General features: G+C 50.0%; 1 protein-coding gene across 4 annotated transcripts; it reads right to left on the bottom strand.

The window, feature by feature from the left end:
* Positions 1-4,451: 4,451 nt before the first annotated feature.
* Positions 4,452-22,913, bottom strand: ZNF16 (zinc finger protein 16). Of its 4 annotated transcripts, none has more exons than XM_089898463.1 (4): positions 22,755-22,860; positions 21,156-21,835; positions 19,515-19,719; positions 4,452-9,200 (listed from the first exon to the last, which is right to left on the bottom strand). In XM_089898463.1, exons 2-4 carry the CDS (start codon positions 21,183-21,185, stop codon positions 7,435-7,437), a joined length of 2,001 nt encoding a protein of 666 aa, XP_089754589.1. In that variant the 5' UTR covers positions 21,186-21,835; positions 22,755-22,860; the 3' UTR covers positions 4,452-7,434. The 4 variants fall into 4 exon arrangements, with proteins under 4 accessions (XP_089754589.1, XP_089754590.1, XP_022411075.1 ...); XM_089898464.1 differs by having other exon boundaries at positions 21,156-21,826; positions 22,755-22,838; XM_022555367.2 differs by lacking the exon at positions 21,156-21,835 and having other exon boundaries at positions 22,755-22,913.

The following is a 22,913-nucleotide window of genomic DNA, read 5'->3' as shown; positions in this document are numbered from 1 at the left end:
CATGGCTCACGGGCCCAGCCGCTCCGCGGCACGCGGGATCCTCCCGGACCGGGGCACGAACCCGTGTCCCCTGCATCGGCAGGCGGACTCTCAACCACTGCGCCACCAGGGTAGCCCCTCCCCTGGATTTGAGATGCCACCTTTCTCTCATATCAAATTTCCAGATGCGAATTGTCTCCCCAGTCAATGTGTGTTCTAACGTCTGAAAAGGCTCACAGCCTGGCTCATGGGCACAGAAGAAGACCCTGCACACAGAACAATCCACATGGGGTACCTGGGAGCCAGGCTGCCCCCACGCCTTTGTGTTACTTCCAAGGAAGCCCAGGGGCCAGTGCTGATTGCCTGGCTCTTGTCTGCCAAGTCCCAGGTGAGTGGTCCAGCGGGGACTCTCCTGCTGCCACAGCTGCCCTGGCGTGGCCTGCACTGTCCTCAGCCATCAAGGCCCTGCTCTCCCCTCAGACTTGGAGTTGGCTCCAGATCCATGGAAGCTTCGGGATGGCTGTGGACCCCACTTCTGCTCTCGGACATTGTGCTCCAGTCTCTCCGCTTCTCCTTGTGTGGAGGGCCCGTGGGTGTTGAGGGAGATTCTCTTTTCCCCCATACCCATCACCTGTGGGGCACGGGCTGTGGGATCCATGGAGGAGGTCTCCCAGGACTCTGCCAAGCACGTGGAGATTGTGGCACAGGTGGTACCAGGCCAGCTACCAGCTGTTAGGGCTGCTTTTTCTGTTGTCCTCTAAGGAGCTGACATTGTTGATTGGAAGTAGAAATGTCTGGAGCAGGAGAACATCCTCCTGATCTCTATTTCCAGTGGCATGAGGGGGAGGGAGAAGGCTTCAGGGGACCTGTGCAATCAGGGTAGCCAGGCTTCAGTAGAACAAGAAGCTGAGGGGAACTTCCAGAGAAGTCACAGTACAGAGGAATTTGCTGACGTCCGTAAGCCAGAGCAGAGTGGAAGATGTGGGGGCCGAGGGGTGGCTTCTATTGTTTTCTTTTTTTTTAAGGCACGAAAAGATTTACTACTTACATAATGGAGGTCTCTGAGGAGAGTGGGGAAGGCCTCTCAAACAGGTCTGAGATGGTGTGAGAGAGCAAGAAAGGTCACCGGCCTAGGTCTTTACTGAGGTCAGCAGATGTGGCTGGTGGGAGGGTCCCCAAGCATAGGTGAAGGCCTGCGTGCTTTCAGTCTCCTGCTGGCATCAGAGGACAGAGCACCTGGCTCTCTTTTCAGCTTGTCCAGATGTGGGCACAGAATAAGGAGGATGAGGTCTCAAAGCTGTCAGCAAACATCAAACAACGGAGCCAAACTGCTAGTCACAACTCACCCTGTTGTTTGATGACAGAGACATACCGTGTTTCACTCAATTGAATCAGAGCTTGTATAAATAAGACTGCAGCCTAAGGCTGGTAGGGGGCATGCCTTCTTTAAGAGAAGTGAGACGAGGGCCTCGGCCATTCTCAGTAAAACCTGGGACTCCAGAGGGGATGAGGGCATCCTGGTGAGGCCTTGTACTGTGGCCTGAGCATAGGTAGAGACATCTAGTGACCTTGATCGATATTTTGGGGTATCTGTGAGGCAAGAGATCCCTGGAGTTTTTACACCATAGGGCGCAACTCTTAGGCAATAGCACAAGAGTTTGTAAAAATGTGCAGATGGGGCCATTTGTTAGCCAGGCCATTGGGTGCTAAGAAAACTGCCTGAAGTTTGGCCAATCATGCTGACCTTCTGTTCTGGTCCTGTATCAGCATCATCCTGGTTAAGAAATGAGGAGTGGCTCACCTCTGAACTCCATCTCCCATGATGGTTGGCACTTCTGTTCCTATAGTTTTTGAATTCCCACTGCTGTTCACCCAGTTCATCCCAGGGGGCTCCCCAGGTAGGCAGGGTTCCAGCAGCCTGGCATCTGGAAAGGGACTGAGGACAGGTGAGGCCACCCCTCTTACAGGTGGAGTGTGCCAGAGGGCCCAGGTTTGGCTCCATCCTGTACCAAGGCAGCCTCAGCAGCCCTGCTGAGCTTGTTGGGTGCTGCTTGTATGACCCAGAGCATAATGAGTACCTGGGTACAGAGGGTCACAGGCTCGGGAGGACCCAGTTAGTGGCCAGCAACTGCAGCTCTAATGGCATATTGTATGGGGCAAAGAAGTCAGTTTCTGGCATCAGAAGCCCTTGGACAACTTAGGGCCGTCATGAGTGGTCTGGAGACTCCAGGAGGCATAGAAGGAAGGGCTGAAGCCCCTTCCATGGAGCAGTCTTGGTGGGGACACTAATGGGCATGCCTGAGGTTGCACAAATTCTAGAACATTCTGTTGGAGGGAGCCCCATTCAAGATGGGCCCATTTGCAAGTACTAGGATAAATGGGCTTAAGTAAAATTTGTAAATGAGGGACATGTTGCCTCCAGAACTCCCAGAAGACCTGAGAGATGTTGGTGAGAAGGTTGGCTGTTTCTTTACAGTATCAGGGATGGACCCGCCCTTGGTTAACCAATCATTTCCAGGAACTGAGCAGAGGTGGCAGGACCTTGCACTGTGTTCCTTTCTGGTGAGGCCCTTTGTGTTTCTATGTCCTGAGTGAATGACAAATGAATGGATGCCACATGGCTCTCCTTGGAGGAGAATGTCATCAATGTAATGTCACACCTGTGCTCCTGAAGAAAGGTGCACGCAGCTGATACCTCATCTGCCAAGGTACCCATGAGGATCCCAGAAAAGGTGTACTGTGTCCTTTCAGAGGTGAAGGCAAACTGTGGCTGAGGGACTACTGAAATAGGCCCAGAACAGAACATGTTAGCCAAATCGATAATAGCAAAATACTTAGCAGTTGCTGATTGGATGAAGTAATTTTAACTGGGTCCCATGTTTCAAGCCACTTTGTATTACTCGTTGGGTCAGAGCATCCGTGCTCACTATGGAATACTCTAGGGCAGTGGGTGCTATGATTATGACCAATTTAGGCAAGGCAGTACTTCTGATGGTTAGGGTGAGACATACCTATTTGTCCTCTATTTTGTATTCATTGACTGTTATGATTGTAGGGGCCCTTGTATAAACTTGGTGGGATCCCCAGGTATAACTGAAAATTGACACCCAGTATCAAGTCCATGAAGGTCTGCCAACTGGTGCGTTTCAGCAGGTGTAAATTCAGCATCCATGTCGTAAAGACGCAAAAGCCTTTTCTCTTTTTGTTATGTAAGTTCTTTTAGTAAATTCTGAATGTCAAGTTGGGTCAAATTGTGAATTTCTTTGTCCACAATTTCTCTTTTGGGGGTGTGTGTGGTCTGGATATACTTCAAGGGGGTCCTCTCTATTGCACTCACATTGATAAATTTCTTCCTCCAGGGAGACTTCAGTCAGTATCATCAGGTCAGGTGCTTCCCCATGGCAATGGCTGCTTGATATGGGTTAAGGACCCTAGGCTTAATTTGGATTTGAATTAATCCCTTGGCTGTGCCGGGAGTGTTTTCTCTAGAACCCTGAGCATGAGGGTTTTCGCTGTGACGCAGATGCTGGCTGAAGCAGCAGCAGTGGCAGCATTTAAGGGTCCTGGCGAGCTTCTGCCCTGGAGTGTGGACCTCAGCCTCACCTATGCTTTTCCACGAGTCACCACCCAATGGATTTGTATCTTGCATGGGGCATAGTCTCTCCCCTGAGCCTAGTCAGTTGCAGCTTTGTTCTCAAATAGAGGTAGGTCTGGGATCCAACACACAACCCAAGGCCACTTTAAGGAGGGTCCCCATTCCATACTCTTGTCCCTAAACACCAATTAAGTATGAGGAAAACTGCTGATTTCGGTCCGCTAACTCTACGAGGCTCCACTGGATTCAACAATGCAACACGTGCAGCACGGCTGAGTGATGCCGGCCTGCAGCCAGCGGGCCGGTTAGTAACGGAGCAAGGGCAGAGACTCCCGGGTGACGTCACCACATGGGCTTCCTGCTCACAATGCCAGTCCCAACTTTCATGGTCCCCTGGAGAGGTGGCTGGGCACCCCCCACTGAAGATTTGGTTTGATGTGAAGACTGATGATGCCACACACCCCAAGTGCAGGAAAAGGCTTACCACTTCCCTAACTGAGGTCAGCAGGGCAGGGCTCCCAAGAAGGTCCAAAGTGGTTTGAGAGCACCGGCAAAAGAGGCTGGCCTGGGCGCTTACTGTCGTTGTGGTGGGGCTGGGGGAGCCCCTCCCCCACGTTCCAGCAGGCGCCTGGGTGGTCTGAACCTTCTGCTGGCCCTGAGGGAGGGGCGCCCGGGCTTTCCCATCAGTGTGGCACAGGGGTCGGGGGAGGAGGGGTGAGGCTTAAACACTGTCAACAGTCAGACCCCAGAAAAATGGGCCTGTATATACAATGGAATACGACTCAGCCATACACAAGAATGAAAATTTGCCATTTGCAACAACACGGGTGGACTTGGAGGGCGTCGTGCTAAGTGAAATAAGTCAGACACAGACAAAGACTGTATGATATCACTTATGTGTGGAATCTACAAATATACAACAAACCAGTGAACATAACAAAACAGAAGCAGACTCACAGATGTCAAGAACAAACTAGTGGTTACCCGTGGGGAGAGGGAAGGGGGGAGGAGTAGTATAGGGGTAGGGAAGTAAAAGGTGCAAACCATTAGGTATAAAATGAGCCCCAAGGATCTACGGTACAACACAAGGAATACAGCAAATATTTTATAATAACTATAAATGGAGTATAACCTTTAATAATTGTGAATCAGTATGTTGTCCACCTGAAACTTACTGCTCACCTCCCCGCTTGGAGTCAAGGTAGCTCTCTGGACAGTGGCTGTGCTCCCTGTCTCTGCTTCTTGCTCGGACCAAGTCTCAGCCCTGCACTGCTGTCCCTAGAGAATGAGTTAAGTGGTGGAATTATGTATGATATCTTTCCCCCTTTTCTTTTCTAAAAAAATAATTTTTTTATTGGAGTGCAAGAGTGCACTATTTTATTAATAGTGCAAGAGTGTTCCCTTTTCTCCCCCCTTTTCAACATTTGCATTTTCTAGAATGATGTTGATTTTAAATTTAAAAAGTCAAACTGGGGAAGCTCTATTTGAAATCATGGCTGTTACTCTCCCAGGGGCACAGATGTGTACCCCTTTGGAGCCACTCCCTGAGGCTGCGGCCAGGCTCTGGCCACCCGGGAACGAGGCACCCAGGCCCGAGGTCAGTGACTTTATCTATGGATCTCACAGACTCAGCCCTTACTCCCCAAGGAATACACTTCCAAGGACACCATGAAAGTCAAAAGGGAAGACACAGGCTGTGGTTGATGGACATTTGCTTTTCAAGACCATTCCTCTTTCAAAACATGACGTCCTGAAATTAAAATTTCTCAGGCTGCAGACGGCACAAAATCAGGTGACTTCTCCCCAGCCGCCTGCAGGGCTGAGGGAGCAGAGGAGCCCCTTCCTGTGGACCTTTTGTCTCCCAGAGGTGGCAGCTGTTGCTCGCCTGGGCCTCGGCCTCGGGATTCACTAGCGGTTTGGAGGCCGGGGAAGGGGAAAAGGAGCTGAGAAGGCAGTGACAGAGAGGGGCACACGCTTGCCCCGCCAACCTCTTCTCCACACAGCAGACAATCCTCCTGAGATGCACGTCAGGTCCAAGCCGTCTACATCTTGCCATTCCACCCAGAGTAGAAGCTGCAGGCCTGTAGGGCCCGCCCACGGTCTCACCTGTCTGCTCTCTCTTCGTCACTGTGCCCCTGGCCCACGGGCCCCCTGCTGCTGCCAACCCTAACCCACCTGCCTGGGTCATTCTCTCCCTTGCTGCAGGTCATAGCTCACACGACGTCTCACTGAGGCCTTCTCTGCCCCCATTTAAGACTGAGACCCTCAAAACACCCAGACCCCATTTCCTGCTTTACTTTTTCATCACAGCAATCATAACTGTTAGACAATTTTCTCTCCCCCGCTGGAATGCAAACTCCTCGACGGCAGGCATTTTTGTCTTTCTTGTTTCCTGCTGTATCCCCACTGTGAATGGCACAGAGCAAGTGCCCAGCACGTACTTACTGAAAATGGGAGTCATCAAATCCAGGCTGGATGAGGAGCTGCCCTACAGTGAGAGAGTGCGAGGTCTCGTCAGGCAGAGACCGGGGCGGGGAGCTGGAGGGTGGCAGGGCAGGACTGCTGTCCAAGCTGCATCCCACTGGGGTGTTGCCTTGGGGGAGGGGCTGAGGTGGAGAGGAGGGTGTGACAGATGCCTCTGCAGGGCAGCAGTGCCAGCTGCTTTGCAGGGTCTCTGGGGTGAGGGTGGGCAGCCCATGCTGCCCAAGCCCATGGGACACACCTGTGCATCCAAGTCAACCCTTCCACACTCTGTTCTCTCCAAACTCCCACCACCTCTCCCTCCGCATCTGCCACTGCTGGCCTTGCCTCTACTTCCTTGAAAACACAGGAGCCAAGACCTTACCTTCCCACCATAAGTACAAACCTGACGATACCTGCCCATTGCTACCCTTTCTCCTGGAGCAATGCAGGAGGTGCCCCCCACCCCAACCTATCCATCCCATAACACCCCCAGGTCAAGGCCTCCCTGGTGGTAGAAGTGTTGCTTCTGGGCCAAGTTCCCCCGGCTTGGGGATTATGGGACCAGTGCCCACCTCCTAGGGGCACCTAAGTGTCCCATAAATGTCTGATGATGGATCTGGGAAAAAACAGCCTGGGAGCCTGTGGGGTGAACAGGAGGGGCATGGAGAGAATGGACCTCTGTGGGTGAGGCCAGGACTGGAGCTTGGGAAAGAGCCTCACGTTTAATTGTGCTGCAGCCCTGAGTGGCCACGGGGGCCTGAGGCACAGCAGAGTGAGAACACACGACCTCAGACTGCAGGCAGGCACCAAGGAAAGGGGGCAGTGGGGGAATCCCATTATGGGATGGGAGGGAGAGGGGTGAGGAGTTGGTGGTGATGAGTATGCACCACCTCTGGGAGAGGGTGACAGCAACCAGACCTGAAACACTCTTGACCTGACTTTATGTAAACAGAATGCCAACTGCAGCCATTGACAGCGAACTCAGTTCTTATGACTAGTGACCAAACAAAAGAAGTGCTGTGGTCATATCTCAAACTGAATGTCAGTCTACTTCCTTGGTTATGTTTCGTTACAGTAATAAACTCTCTTCCTAAGTATGCAGCCTCTAAAATCTTTTCCCTTCTAACAAATACGGCAGTCTGATAACAAACTGGAAAAACAAACCGAAAAGAAATGAGGTCACACGCAGCAGGAGCAACGGCAGGGGAGTCAGGGGAGGAGCCTGTCTCACACGGTGGGGAGCCTGTCTCACAGGAGGGCCTCTGGTTTGTGGACAATGGCCTCTGTGGGCAGTGGCTGTGGAGTGGAGGGAATGAGAGAGCCCAACTCAAGTCTCGGGATGGGAGAGGCTGGGACGTTGCCAGGGGAGTTGGGGTGGAGCCTCATGCGGTTTCTTTTCACTCCCTGGTGTGAACCAGCTGGTGCTTGACCAACTTTGACCGCTGGCTGAAGGCTTTCCCACAAGCTGTGCAGTCATAGGGCTTCACCCCAGTGTGAATCCTCTGGTGCTGGATGAGGACCGAGCGCTGGCTGAAGGACTTCCCACACTCACTGCACTGATAGGGCCTCTCGCCGGTGTGGATGATCTGATGCTGAATGAGGTGCGAGCTCTGGCTGAAGCCCTTCCCACACTCGATGCACGCGTAGGGCTTCTCTCCAGTGTGGACTTTCTGGTGGTGGATGAGGTTTGAGCTCCGGTTGAAGGCTTTGCCGCACTGGTTACACTCGTGGGGTTTCAACCCATTATGGATCCTCTGATGCTGAATGAGAGTTGAGCTCTGGCTGAAGGTTTTCCCACACTCAGTACATTCATAGGGCTTCTCTCCAGTGTGAACTCGCTGGTGCAGGATGAGGTTGGAGCTGCGACCGAAGGTCTTCCCGCACTCGCGACACTCATAGGGCTTGTCGCCCGTGTGCACACCCTGGTGCTGGATGAGCGCAGAGCTGTGGCTGAAGGCCTTCCCACAGATGCTGCACTCATACGGCTTCTCTCCCGTGTGGATGATCTGGTGCTTTCTGAGCACTGAGCTGTAGCTGAAGGCCTTCCCACACACACCGCACACGTGAGGCTTCTCTCCAGTGTGGATTCTCCGGTGCTGGATGAGGCTCGAGCTCTGGCTGAAGGCCTTCCCACAGTCACTGCACTTGTAGGGCTTCTCCCCTGTGTGGACCCTGTGATGCTTAATGAGGTTGGACACCCGGCTGAAGGGTTTGCCGCACTCGCTACACGCGTAAGGCCTCTCCCCAGTGTGGACCCTCTGGTGCTTCCTCAGGTGTGAGCTCTGGCTGAAGGCCTTCCCACACACGTCACACTCGAAGGGTTTCTCCCCTGTGTGGACCCTCTGGTGTTTGATAAGGTTGGAGCTCCGCCTGAAGGCCTTCCCGCAGGCGTTGCACACGTATGGCTTGTCCCCGGAGTGGATTCTTTGATGCTGGATGAGGTTGGAGGTCCTCCTGAAGGCCTTCCCGCACTCACTGCATTCGTAGGGCTTCTCGCTCACATGGGACTTCTGGTGCTTTTTAAGGCTGGAGCTCTGGCCGAAGGCCTTTCCACACTCAGTACACACGTGTGGCTTCTCTCCGTGGTGGGTAAGCCGGTGCCTGAGGAGGTCTGAATGTGTGCTAAAGGGCCTTCCACATTCATTACATATGAAGGACTTCTGTCCAGTGTGCGCTGTCTGATGCTGAATAAGATCGGGGCCTCTTTGGAAGGCGTTCCCACACTCGTTGCATATGAACGGGCTTTCGGCTGCGTGAAGCCCCTCACAGCTGATTAGGTCCACGCTGCGTGGGAAGCTCTGGCCATGCGTGTCGTGCGGATGTGGCCTCTCTTCTGCAGGGGCTCCCTGACATGCCACTGGGCTTGGGCTCAGACTGAAGCCTCTCTTGACCTTGTCACAGTCTACCTCTTTCTCTCCTGAGGAGCTCCTGAGAAGCACTTGCACTGGTGTGAAGTCCCCCTCCCAGCAGGGGGACTGCGCCTGTCTCTCATCCTCAGGGACCTCCCAGTCTCTTTCTAATGCACCGTCACAGAGTTCTCCAAGCTCAGGCGTCTGGGAAACATCACTGGCATGGTTTTCTGATGTTTCTGCCTGTGATTCCAAATCCTCAGAAGCTTCTTCCTTTTGAAGAAACTCCTTGCCCTCAGTCCTGGGGTCCCAATCTGAAATGACAAACAGGAAGTCACATGGAAGGAAACAGGGAAACACAGACAAGTCTGGGAGCATGGGACCCAAGGTGGGTGGTGGTCCCAGGTCTCTCGAGGGGACTGTGAGGGGCTGGCAGAGCTGAGGGGACCAGGCTGCACAGCAACTGAAAACCAACCCTAACCTGACCCCCAGACCCCACATCTCAGGAAAGCACCTGCAGTCTCCCGACTAAGGCCACCCAAAATCCTGGCCTGAGTTGAGGCAGTCCCTTGGCTGTCCTTCCCCTGACCCACAGCAGGTCATCAGCAGGTCCTGTTGGCTTTACCTCGGAGTGTGTCACAAACCCAGGCACTCACCCTCCCACCTGTTCAAGGAAAACACAGCTCCCTGCACGTTGCATTGCTAGACATTCTACCTGCCTCCTGTTCCAGATGCACAAGCCTGGAGTCGGCTGCTTGGCCCAGCTCTCATTCTCTGGGCGCCCACCACTGGCTTCACAGGTGTGGGCCTGGGCCCAGGCCAGAAGGTTCAGGGCCCGTTCCCTTCAAGGAAGCAGAACTGGCTCCGACTGCATGGTGATGACTCTGGAATGTCAGACTCCATCCCACTTGACAGAGAAGCCTTCAGCGACCGTGCCCCATTTGCCAAAGCAACCTGTACCTCTCGGTACCTGCACTGTGGCTGCACTTTGTTAGCTGGTACCAGAGCTCAGCTGCTGCATCCATCCTTCCGTGACAGAGACGTGCACAAGGCTGCTTGTCACACCGGGAGGCACCCCCTTTTTCACACCTGAAGGACAAGGAAACTCTGCTCTACTGTATCTCTCTCTCTCGTTATACCTGAGACATCCAGGCCAAACCACCCTTTGCTCCTGCCTGGATGGGGAGTAGCTAACCTGGCCTCCCACCCACAGCAGTCTGGTGACGAGCACTTTGACAACCTCCCCCCTCTGCTCCCGCTTCTCCTGAGCAGGAGGGACCCGCTCCCCTTGGGGTCTGCCCTCCCCGATGGTCCTCACGCTCCCTCCTTCCCTTCCCTTCTGCCGGTCTTGGCTCAATCACCTCACGGGAGAGGACTTCTCTGACCACTGCCCCCAACAGGGCTCCGTGCCCCAGGGCTGGGGCCGCCCAGTGGTGCTGAGTGGGTGGGTGAAGGACACCCCTCCCTACCCCCAGCCTCCTTGGGCCTGCTGCCCTCTGACCTACCCCTCAGCTCAAGACAACTGCCTCTCCCCACCTGGAACTTCAATCTACCACCACAATAGCAGTCTGTCTCCCCCACCCCAACTGGAGGCTTCTGTTATGCTTGGATCTCAGTGCAGACCCAGCTTGGCCATATGCTCTCAGCCTGTTTGCCTACCATGCCCATGTGCCTGGTAGTGACAATTCACATTCTGGTCACCTGAGCCACGGCCCAGCTGGAAGCCCCTGCATAGAGTCTCTGCCAGGACCCCCTCCTTGGAGCTTGGCCATGCGGCCAGCACACAGATGCAGGCACCATGCTTCGCCTTCCTGCTGACCCTCATGCAGGCCTGTCATCACTCGCTGCACACGGGCTACCATCTTCTCCCAGAGCCCCAGCCCCTGGGCACCTGTGGTAATGTCCACAGGCTGCTGGACTGACTGACGGTGGTGTGGGGAGGCACAGTGAGGGCTGCAGGACAGACAGGGAGGTCACTGGAGGAAACAAGGGTCTGGATGGGATGACACAGGGCTCACTATGTCCCCCGCTGCACCCCATGACTGATCCGCGGGGTTCCACCCTCTCCTGGTCGCGTGTGGGGAAGGGACGGAGCTTTTCCATAAAGGGTCAGAGAGGGACCATCTTGGACTTTGTGGCTACACGGTCTCTGTCATATGGTCTGCTTTGTTATAATCCTTAAAAAACCTTCAACCGTTCTTTGCTTGCAGGCCCCAAACAACTGGCTAGCTGGATCTGGCCTGTAGGCCATGGCTTGCTGAACCCTGACTGAGGTAAGGTCATTACTGTGGCTCAGGAAGTGGTGGCAATAGGAACTGGTTTTTGAGCCAGAGCTACTGTCAACCTGGAAGAAGTTTACTGAGACAGGAAACAAGAGCGAGTGAGGTGAGGATGATGAGAGGGCATTTTTGATTTGCTAAACTGGATACAATTCTCCTCTGCAACATAAGAACTATTGGAAAAATATTGAAAGTTCCTCTTTTGAAAGGAAATATAAAGTCATAGAAATATGGCTTCCCTTAAGAAAAATCTTTTTAAAAAATTGGGTTTAATGGTGAAGGAAAAGATTTGAAAACAAATACACTTGTTTGCACTGTGTTGCCCCCACAAGTGTGACACCAAATGGAGAAAAGGGTGAAGACTCTGAGCCCTTCCAGCACACAGCAAACCTGTTAGACTTCCTGAGAGACAACACTAAAGACCTTTATGATTAGTTGCTTCCATGTTTGTGAAAAAGTACCCCTGTCAAAGCCACGCTTGTGAGCGCCACGTGTGGCTGTGGCTGTTGAGGGGCAGAGCTGTGGCTCTCCAGTGCTCACCCTGCCATCTGCCACACAGACCCCAGCGGCACCGCAGACTCGGGCAGGGTCTCTGTTAGTCTCCCATCTCCCACAGGGGCTCTGTTTTCATTTTACTTAATAGTTTGTTGAGGTGAAACTGACAGACAAAAAATTAACTGTTTGAAATGAGCAATTCAGTGGCATTTAGTGCACTTACAATGTTGTGTGATCAACATCTTCATCTTGTCCCAAGACATTTCCATCACCCCAAAGCCCCTATGCACTAGTTTATCTCCATATTTCCTGGCTCCCAGCTCCTGGTAACCACAAACCTGCATTTTGTCTCCATGGATTTACCTACTCCTGACATCTTATATGAATGAAATCATATGATTATGTGACTTTTGAGGCACACTGCAGCAGGTGTAAATAAGGGAGCTTCACTCCCTTTTTTGACTGAATAATATTCCATGGTGTAGATAAAGCACATTTGGCTTATACATTCATCCAATGATGGATGTCTGGGCTGTTTACACCTCTTGGCTATTGTGAATAGTGCTATGAACACGATGTACATGTACTTGTTTGGGTATCTGCCTTGAATTCTTGGTGCATATATCTAGCAGTGGAATTGCTGGGTCATATGGTAATGCTATGTTTAAACTTTCAAGGAACTGCCAAATTGCATTCCAGAGTGGCTGCACCATTTTACATTCCCACCAGCAATGTACGAGGGTTCCAGTATCTCCAAATCCTTGAAAGCAGTTGTTAATTATTTACTTTATTATTATAGCCATCCTAGTGGGTGTGAAGTGGTAATCTTACTCGGGTTATTTATTTATTTATTTTTGCGGTATGCGGGCCTCTCACTGTTGTGGCCTCTCCCCTTGCGGAGCACAGACTCCGGACATGCAGGCTCAGCGTCCATGGCTCACGGGCCTAGCCACTCCGTGGCATGTGGGATCTTCCCGGACCAGGGCACGAACCCGTGTCCCCTGCATCGGCAGGCGGACTCTCAACCACTGCGCCACCAGGGAAGCCCCTTACTCGGGTTTTGACTTCACTTCTCAAATCACTGATGAATTTGAGCATCTTTTTGTTTGCTAGTTGGTCATTTGTATATTTTCTTTGGAGAAATGTTTATTCAAGTCCCTTGCTCATTTAAAGAGTGGCTTGTTTGTCTTTTGTTGTTGAGTTGTAAGAGTCCTTTATATATCCTGGGTACTAGACTTTTGCCAGATATACAATTTGCAAAGATCTTCTCACATTCTGTAGGATGTCATTTCACTTTTTTCATAATGTCCTTTCATGCCCCGAAGTCTTTAATTTTGATGAAGTCCAATTTACCTTTTTCTTTTGTTGTTCATGCTTTTGGTGTTGTATCTAAGAATCCACTGCCAAACCCAACGTTATGAAAATGTAATGTTTTCTTCTAACAGTTTTATGACTTCAGTTCCTGAATTTGGTAGTTGGATGATTCTGAGTTAATTTTTGTATATGGCATGAGGTAGGGAGCCAAGTTCACTCTTCTGCACATGGAAATCCACTTGTCCCAGCATCATTTATTTAACAGAGTTCTCTCTCTTCACTGAATGGTCCTGACACACTGGTTGAAAATCAATTGGCCTCAGATGTATGGGCTTACTTCTAGACTCTCAATTCTATTCCATTGTTCTGTATGCTTATCCTACATCAGTACCAAACTGTTTTGATTACTGAAGCTTTGTAGCAAGTTTTGAAACTGGGAAAAATGAGTTCTCAGACTTTGTTCTTTTTCAAGCTTGTTTTGGTTATTTGGGGCCCCTTGAATTCCATATTAATTTGAGGACTGACTTTTCCATTTCTGTAAAAAGGTTGTTGGAATTTTGACAGGGATTGTACTGAATCTGTAGGTTGCTCTGGATAGCACTGACATCATAACACTATTAAGACCGAAACATGGACATGGCATGTCTTTTCAATTATTTAGGTATCCTTTCTTTCTTTTTTTTTTTAAAATATATAAATTTATTTATTTACAGCTGCATTGGGTTTTTGTTGCTGTGCGCGGGCTTTCTCTAGTCGCGGTGCATGGGCTTTCTCTAGTTGTGGTGAGTGGGGACTACTCTTCGTTGCAGTGCATGGGCTTCTCATTGCAGTGACTTCTCTTGTTGCGGAGCATGGGCTCTAGGCACGCAGGCTTCAGTAGTTGTGGCATGTGGGCTCAGTAGTCGTGGCTCGTGGGCTCTAGAGCGCAGGCTCAGTAGTTGTGGCACGTGGGTTTAGGTGCTCCGTGGCATGTGGGATCTTCCTGGACCAGGGCTTGAGCCTGTGTTCCCTGCATTGGCAGGCAGATTCTTAACCACTGCATCACCAGGCAAGTCCCAGGTATCCTTTAATTTCTTTTGGCGATGATCTGCAGTTCTCAGCCAACACATCTTTCACCCACTTGTTTAAATTTATTTGTAGAATTTTTTTCTTTTTGATGCTATTATAAATGAATTGTTTTAATTTCCATTTCAGATTGTACATTGTTGGTGTACAGAAGCACAACTGATTTTGTGTGTTGACTTGTACCCTGCAACTTTGCTGAATTCATTTATTAGCTCTAGTAGCTTTTTAATGGATTCTTTGGTATTTTCTATATATAGGATCATGCCTTAGGCAAACAGAGGTAGTTTTATTTCTTCTTTCCCAATCTGAATGCCTTTTATTTGTTTTTCTTGCCTGATTGCTCTGGTTACAACTTCCAGTACAATACTGAATAGCACAGGTGAAAGCAGGCATATTTTCCTGATCTTTGGGGAAAAGCTTTTAATCTTTCACAAATGTGTATGATGTTAGCTATGGGTTTTTCATGAATGCCCTTTATCATGTTGAGGATGTTGCCTTGTACTGAGTTCCCTCAGTGTTTTTATCGTGAAAATGTATTTGGTTTTATCAAATACATTTTTTTGCATCAATTGAGATGATTATAGCTTTTCTCCTTCATTCCATTAATGCAGTAAATGACACTGATTAGTTCTTATGTTGAACCACTCTTGTATTCCTGGGTTACATCTCACTTGGTCACAGGATATAATATTTTAATGTGCTGCTGGATTCAGTTTGCTAGCATTTTGTTGAGGGTTTTGCATATATAGCCATAAAATGTCTTAATATATAATTTTCTTTTCCTGTGATGTCTTTGACTTTCCTTTCTCTTCTATAGTTTGGAAGAGTTTGAGAAAACTTAGTGTTAATCCTTCTTTAAATGTTTGTTAGAATTCACCAGTGAAGCCACTTGGTCCTGGATGTTTGTTAGTTTTCTTCTTTTTTTTTTTTTTGTGGTACGCGGGCCTCTCACTGTTGTGGCCTCTCCCATTGCGGAACACAGGCTCCAGACGTGTAGGCTCAGCGGCTGGCTCACGGGCCCAGCCGCTCTGCGGCATGTGGGATCTTCCTGGACCGGAGCACGAACCCATGTCCCCTGCATTGGCAGGCAGATTCATAACCACTGTGCCACCAGGGAAGTCCCTCAGTTTAATTTTTGTAGTGTACCATTTTTTTATTCCTTCTGTGTATATTTTAAAGATATTTTCTTAGTGGTATCATGGGGATTATAATTAATATCTTAACATCCTAAAACAATCTGGTTTGGCTTCCCACCCCCCTCAGCTTTTTTGGTCCCCTGCCCCCAGCTTTATTGAAATATAATTGCCATATAACATCATGTAAATTTAAGGTGTACAATGGGATGATTTGATACATGTATATATGCAAAATGATGACCACTATAGGGTTAGTTAACACATTCATCACCTCACATAGTTACTATTTTGTGTGTATGTTTGTGTGGTGAGAACTTTTAAGATCTACTCTCTTAGCAATTGCCAAGTATACATTATTAACTATGGTCACCATGCTGTACATTAAATCCCCAGAATAGAGCCACTGAGTTTGAACTGTTACCAACTTAGCCACAACAGCATACAAAAACTCTGCTCCTATACAGATATGTTCCCACCTTAATGAGGTTGCTGTCACAAATGTATCTTTATATGCTGTATGTTCAATAGTATAGGTTTGTGATTATTTTTATGCATTTGTCTTTTAAATCATATAGGAAATAAAAAGTGGGTTTATAAACCAAAAATACAATAATACTAGCTTTTACCCTTACCTATGTGGTTAATTTTACCAGATTTCTTTAGTTCTTTTTTTTTTTTTTTTTTTTTTTGCGGTATGTGGGCCTCTCACTGTTTTGGCCTCTCCAGTTGCGGAGTACAGGCTCCGAATGTGCAGGCTCAGTGGCCATGGCTCACGGGCCTAGCCACTCCACGGCATGTGGGATCTTCCCGGACCAGGGCACGAACTCGTGTCCCCTGCATCGGCAGGCGGACTCTCAACCACTGCGCCACCAGGGAAGCCCTCCTTTTATCTTAATATGTAAGAACCCCTCTGACACTTCTTCTTTTTTTTTTAAATATTTATTTATTTGGCTGCATCAGGTCTTAGTTGCAGCACATGGGATCTTTCATTGTGGCATGTGGGCTTCTCTCCAGTTGGGGTGTGCAGGCTCCAGAGCAAGTGGACTCAGTAGTTGCAGTGCGTGGGCTCTCTAGTTGTGGCGCGTGGGCTCCAGGGCATGTGGGCTTAGTTGTCCCGTGGCATGTGGGATCTTAGTTCCCCAACCAGGGATTGAACACATATCCTGTGCATTGGAAGGTGGATTCTTTTTTTAAAATTTATTTATTTATTTACTTATTTATTTTTGGCTGTGTTGGGTCTTCGTTTCTGTCCGTGGGCTTTCTCTAGTTGCGGTGAGCAGGGGCTACTCTTCATTGCGGTGCACAGGCCTCTCTTGTTGTGGAGCACAAGCTCCAGACGCGCAGGCTCAGTAGTTGTGGCTCACAGGCCTAGTTGCTCTGCAGCATGTGGGATCTTCCCAGACCAGGGCTCGAACCCATGTCCCCTGCATTGGCAGGCAGATTCTCAACCACTGCGCCACCAGGGAAGCCCCAGAAGGTGGATTCTTAACCACTGGACCACCAGCGAAGTCCCTCCCTCTGACACTTCCTACAGAGCAGGTCTATTGGTAATAAATACCCTCAGCTTTTGTTTATCTGAGAATATCTTAACTTTGCCTTCACTCTGAAAGGTAATTTTGCCAGATGTAGAATTCTTAGTTGGCAGTTTCATTCTCCCAGCAGTTTAAATATGTCATCCCACTGCTTTCCAACCTCCAAGGGTTCTGATGAGAAACTGGCTGTTAATTTTATTGAGGATCCCTTACACAAGACGGGTTGCTTCTCTCTTGCTGTCTTCAAGATTCAGTCTTTCGACAATTTGATTATAATGAGTCTTGGTGTGGATCTCTTTGAATCTGTCCTAGTCAGAGTTCACTGAGCTTTTGGATGTGTAGGTTCATGTCTTTCATGAAATTTAAGATGTTTTGGCCACTATTCAAATATTCTTTCTGCCCCTTTCTCTCTCTCCCTTCTTTCTTGGCCTCCCATGTGTGTGTTGGTTCCTTTGATGGTATCCCACAAGTCTGTTAGGCTCTGTTCACTTTTCTTCAACCTCTTTTCTTCCTGCTCCTCAGACTGGATAACTTCAATTGTCTGTCTTCAAGTTCACCGATTCTATTGCCTGCTCAAATCTGCTGTTGAAACCCTCCAGCAAACTCTTCATTTCAGTTATTATAATTCTCACATCTAGGACTTCATTTTTTAAAATTTTTGGCTGCACCACGTGGCATGTGGGAGACCAGGGATTGGACCCATGCCCCCTGCAGTGGAAGCGTGGAGTCTTAACCACTGGACCACCAGGGAAGTCCCAGCTCTAGGACTTACACTCTGTTTCTTTTTATAATAAATAAAATATAAATTGTATATTTGTAATTATCTCTACTGATTTTCTCATTTTGTTCATACATAGTTTTTAGCTCTTTGCCCATGGTTTGTTTCAGATCTTTGAGTACATTTAAGACAGCTGATTTAGCCTGTCAAGTATCTGTGCTTTTTCAGGGACACTTCCGCCAATTAATTTTTTTCCCTTGAATGGGCCAGCCATATTTTCCTGCTTATTTGTATTCTTTATGATTTTTTGTTAAAAACTGGACATTTGAATATTTACTGTGATAACTCTGTAAATCAGTCTCTCCTGCCTCCAGGGTTTGCTATTCTTAATTGTTGGAGGCTCCAGTCATCCATTCTTTTAGTCACTTTCCAAACTACTTTTGCAAAGACTGCATTCCTTGTCATGTGTGGTCACCAAGGTCTCTGTTTCTTTAGCTTGTGTACAGCTACTGTTTGAACGGAGAGTTCCTTGAACACTAACAGTAAAATAAAAATAATACACCTCTCCCAGCCTTTGTGGGTTGGCTCTCCTGGGACACTAACACTATTACACTGCTGTGGCTTCCTGCTTTCATTAATTTTGGAGATGAGCTACAGGTTATGCTACAATCTTCATAGACCTTTTCTTTCTTTCTTTCTTTTGTTTTTCATAGGTCTTTTCTTAGCATATATCCTATCCTGGGCAGGTACGTGGCTTTCTAAATTCCCTGATATACAAGGGTGCTTTTGAATGCCCTCATTTCTCCAACTTTCCCTCCTAGGCTTTAGGAGGTCAACTGTACTGTTAACTGATGTCCCAAGTGGCTATGGGATTTTAGTTCACCTTTCAGTGTTTTTGAGCCCACCACTTTTCTGCTGAGTAAGTTCTGAGTTAGGCAACACAGGGACAAACACTTTGCATTCTTTATCCAACCTCACACAGGTGAGAACAAAGAAAATTTCTGAATAAGTTCTGCTCTGCTCCTTCTGGAACCAGGGACCAGGTCCCACACTGGGAACACAGGCTGCTCACTTTCAATATGCTGCTGAACCAGGGAGTGTTTGTAAAGCTTTCCATCTTAAGTTGCCTTTTTCTTGACTCAGCATTTGCTTGGTTGTGTAAACCTGTTTTCTAGATTTCTGACAAAGTTGGTCCTGATAGCTTCTACCTTTTTTTTTTTTTTTTTAATATTTTACATGGAGAAAGGGGTGTTTGGAGCTGCCTACTCCACCATTTTGCTCTATAGCAAAATGGTTTTTAAAACATGAGCTACCATCAATCTTTTTTTCCTGGAGCAAGAATCCTGGCCTAACTCACCATTCTCTGCCTGGTATACCCCTGGCCATCTGGCAGCAGGCTTTGTCCCTCAGGGCCACTTCTTTGGCTCTGTCATGTTTTTCATCCTCTATCCATCTCCTCCCTCCAACACACCTAGGACTGCCTTGTGCCATCTCTGCCCTTAGCCCAACCTTCCCTGGCCACACAGGGTCTGAACAGGGTACTCTGGCCAGATGTCCTGAGTATGACAAAAGGTCCCACATAGTTAAGAGTGTCTTCTTGTAAAACAGCCACCATGAGATCCCAGTAAGGAAAGCTAACAGTGAGTAACCATCCTGATCACTGCTGAGAGGTCCACAGAAGAGGTAAGTTAGTGAGTGGTGTCCAGGAAGGACTCTCTGGTATCTGACGGGGATGGGAGCAGCTGGGCAGTGTGAATAGAACAGGGCCAAGGCTTGGATTAGGGCAGAGACCTGAGGGCACGGACTACCACCAGCCTGGTGAGTAAGTTAGGCAGGGCTCAGCTGGTGACCATCATGTCACACCCCTCTATGTCAGGTGAGGAAAGCAGTGTCCCACTCAGGGCACCAGGGCAGCCAGGTGCCAGGCCAATTTCCTCTCTTGGCCCCTTGACCTCCAGCCTTGGCCCCTCAAGTCCACAAGGCACTCTGCCCCTAATGGTGACACACACACCTCCTGAGGTAAGTGCAGGGTGATGTAGACAAAGTCTCCTCAGAACAAGGGCATCAGTGGGGAACTCACACCCAGTACCTGGCTGCTGATGGTGAGGGGGGGTGGCTTCTGGCTCAGCGTCACCACAGCAGAAGGGACCATGAAGTGCAGATCCAGGGTGGGTCACACCGGGAGCATCACTCACACAGGCCTGTGTTCTGGGGGTCCAAGGAGATGGTCCAGGGACTGAGGGCTCCATTTCTGCCTCTTCAGGGCGTACTCTGAGGCTGGGCATGGCTGGGACCTGGAGACCAGCAAGGACACAGGTGAATGTGCAGAGGGGATAACTCCAGGGGTTCACCCATCCACCAGGTAGGGGTCACTTCCTTCACCCCTGCAGCCTGAGACCTCTGGAAGGCCTGGTGATTGATGCCACATTCCCTGATCTTGGAACCAAGGGAAGGGTCAGCCAGCCACGAGGACACAGACTCACAAGCCAGGGCCACAGGTGGGAAATGGTGAGATGCTGACCACAGAGCAAGGTGAGCACACAGTGCCTTGTTGGCACCACCTGGAAGGGCCCAAGCTTTCCCTGATAAGAGGAAAGCAGCTCCCATGGAGCCTGTGCCTGCTGTGGTGGGCTTGTTCCTGACACAATGCCCTGAAGGTGGACCACTGGACCCACTCACGGGGGAAGAGCAACTCCAAAGGTTGGGCTGCCAGGGGTAGCCTGAGCTGCAGACATGCACAAAGTCATCACAGTGCCACCCTATTGGTCAGCACTGAGTTGTGTCCCCCTGGCAGCATCCAGAGTGGGTGTCCCCATCCCCAACCTCCTGGGCTGTCCTCCCACTGCACCAGTGGCTCCCTCCCAGACTCCTCATCTCCCTCTTCACGTTGGTGCTCCAGGGTTCACTTCTGTTATCTATACCAACTTCCTTGGTTAATCTGTCCAGTCCTGAGGCATCAACATCATTTATCCCGTGAAGACTCTCAAACCTGGGCTCATCTCCAGGTTTAAGTGGTCTCTCTGAGCAAGGGACAGGACATTCCCACCCAGACACATGATGGGTTCCCCACATGGACCAAGTTACTGATTTCCTCCACCCCTCCCACTACCCTGTCTCTGAGCAAATGCACCATGCCCTGCCCAGCAGCCCATCTGGGAGTGGGGCAACATCCCTCAGCCCCGTATTCATATTGTACCATGAGCAGGTACCAGTGACCCGTCTGCCCTTCAGGGGTGGAGAAGATGAGGCAAAAGCCCATTGTAGACACTGCCTGCCAACCCTTGGACTGAATTTCTCCTCTTGGGACACACGCTTTCAGTGTTTCCAAAACACCCACTATATGCCAGCGTGTTTCCAAAACACCCACTATATGCCAGCGTCTATTCCAGGGACAATGTGACCATCACCCTCATGGGTTTCAGTGGGGAGACAGATAATAGCAAATGCATCAGTGAGATGGGCAAGTGCTCTGGGCACAGGTAGCAGAGAAGGGGTGGAGCCTGGGGCAGGCGGGCATTTAACCAGGCCCAGAGAAGAGAGGGTTTAGGCCATGCCTGGCTGGAAAGGTAGAAGAAGGCAAGGGTGAGATGGGGCAGAGGTGTGAACAGAGCTCAGAGACAGTTGCTGGGGGACAGACTATAAGAGGTCTTGACTGCCTGATGAAAGTGAGACATCAGCCACATTTCTACATTGGGAGACAGAACTAATGAAACATCTTAGGAAGATTCACCTGGCGTGGGCACTCAGAGGGATGGTGCATAAGATTCAAAGCAGGGAAAGCACTGACTCAAGGCACTCATCCATGTAGCAGCAGACAGAGAAGATGATGCTTCCAAGGGGCGAACCTTCACTTTCTTCCAAGGCGAGAGTCAATCTTTTGTAACATTTATTCAGTTCATTTTATTTTAAAATCTTCAAGTTATCATCCCTGTTTCTGAATAGGGGCACAGTCATATGGCTCAAAATTCAAAAGGTTAAAGAGGACTTAAGGTGAAACATCTCCCAGCTAGCCACACTACTCCTTCCCAGTTTCCAACGTGTCCTTCCTGATTACTCTAAGCTTACACAAACAAATATGTGTATTTTTTCTTTGCCTTTTTATTATAAATTGTACCAAACTAAGCTCATTTTAAGATTTTTATTTATTTATTTATTTAGGGCTGAGTGGGATCTTTGTTGCTGCATGCGCCCTTTCTCTCGTTGCAGTGAGCGGGGGCAACTCTTTGTTGTGGTGTGTGGGCTTCTCATTGCAGTGGCTTCTCTCGTTGCGGAGCATGGGCTCTAGGCGCCCGGGCTTCAGTAGTTGTGGCTCGCGGGCTCTAGAGTGCAGGCTCAGTAGTTGTGGCGCACGGGTTTAGTTGCTCCGCGGCATGTGGGATCTTCCCAGACCAGGGCTCGAACCTGTGTCCCCTGCATTGGCAGGCGGATCCTTAACCACTGCGCCACCAGGGAAGCCCCGAAAACTAAGCTCATTTTACATTTTGTTTTTCTCACTTCAGTATTTGTGGGATCTTGCCCAGGAGGACACAGACTGATCAGTGGTAGCAGACTGCTCCTCCTCACCCATGTCCACATCCTATCCCTAGAACCCACACTACACAGCGAAAGAGATTTTGCAGAGGAAATTAAGTTTACGGGCCTGGATTATCTTGGTGGACCCAATCTAATCACATGAGCCGTTGCTGACTCAGATGCACGGGTCATATGCAAGGAGTGGGGCCTCCAAGAGCTAAGAACAGTCAGCAAGGAAAAAGCAACCTCGGGAATTGGATTCCACCAGTGAGCTTGGAAGCTGATTCTCCTGGCTAAGGGCTCAACCTGGTGCTAAGCAAAGATACAACTGTGAAGACCAGCAGCCACTTGTCCATAGCAGGCATCCACGGGATGGGCATGACCCAGCCTCAGTACCACTCCCTTGGGGGAGAATAAATTCCTCCCAATCTCCAGAGCCCCTTCTCCACCTGGAGGGCGAATCCACCACCGACTGGGCCTCCAGGCAGGACACCTGGTGCCAAGCGACAACCCCATTCATTTCTCACCCGGCTCCGTACAGTTCCGACGTTCGCACCAATTCCTGAGGCCCTTCCTCCGCCCCAACCCCGCGCGTCAGGACACTATTCGTGCACACTTGCCCGTCGCACTGTAGCAGCCGCGCCACGCGGTCCCGCAGCCCGGCTCCAGGTCAGGGGTTGCTCGGCTCCGCCGCGCACCCTCTGCAGGGCGCCCCTCGCACGCCCTCCCGGGAGAGGCCCTCGAAGGCTGTGACCCGCCCACGCCCCTTTACGGACCCCCGCGCACCAAGCCTAGGCCTCCCGGGGCCGGCACCCACCGCGGCGGCACCGGAGTCACGAGGGAGCGCGGTCAGCAACGCCGAAACGCCACCGCGGCAATCGGCAACTCCGGGAGTCGCTCCGGGAACAGAGCAAGGCCGCGGGCCCCAGGCCACTCGGCCCTTAGGCGGACCCCGGAAGTCCCGCTTGGACTTCCG

This window comes from Delphinapterus leucas, chromosome 17 (genome assembly GCF_059928025.1).
Source record: "Delphinapterus leucas isolate spDelLeu-1000000601 "Yukka" chromosome 17, BTC_Dleu_Yukka2, whole genome shotgun sequence".
NCBI classification, from domain to species: Eukaryota; Metazoa; Chordata; class Mammalia; order Artiodactyla; family Monodontidae; genus Delphinapterus; species Delphinapterus leucas.
Note: the sequence above shows the minus strand (reverse complement) of the source record. Positions and strands in the feature narration are given on the sequence as shown.

Coding starts and splice junctions, on each gene's coding strand:
- ZNF16 (XM_089898463.1), bottom strand. CDS start 21,185: ATGCACCATCCCTCTGAGTGCCCACGCCAG. Junction 19,720..21,155: donor CCTCTGAGTGCCCACGCCAG/GTGAATCTTCCT, acceptor GCTGGTCTCCAG/GTCCCAGCCATGCCCAGCCT. Junction 9,201..19,514: donor CCCTCACCATCAGCAGCCAG/GTACTGGGTGTG, acceptor TTGTCATTTCAG/ATTGGGACCCCAGGACTGAG.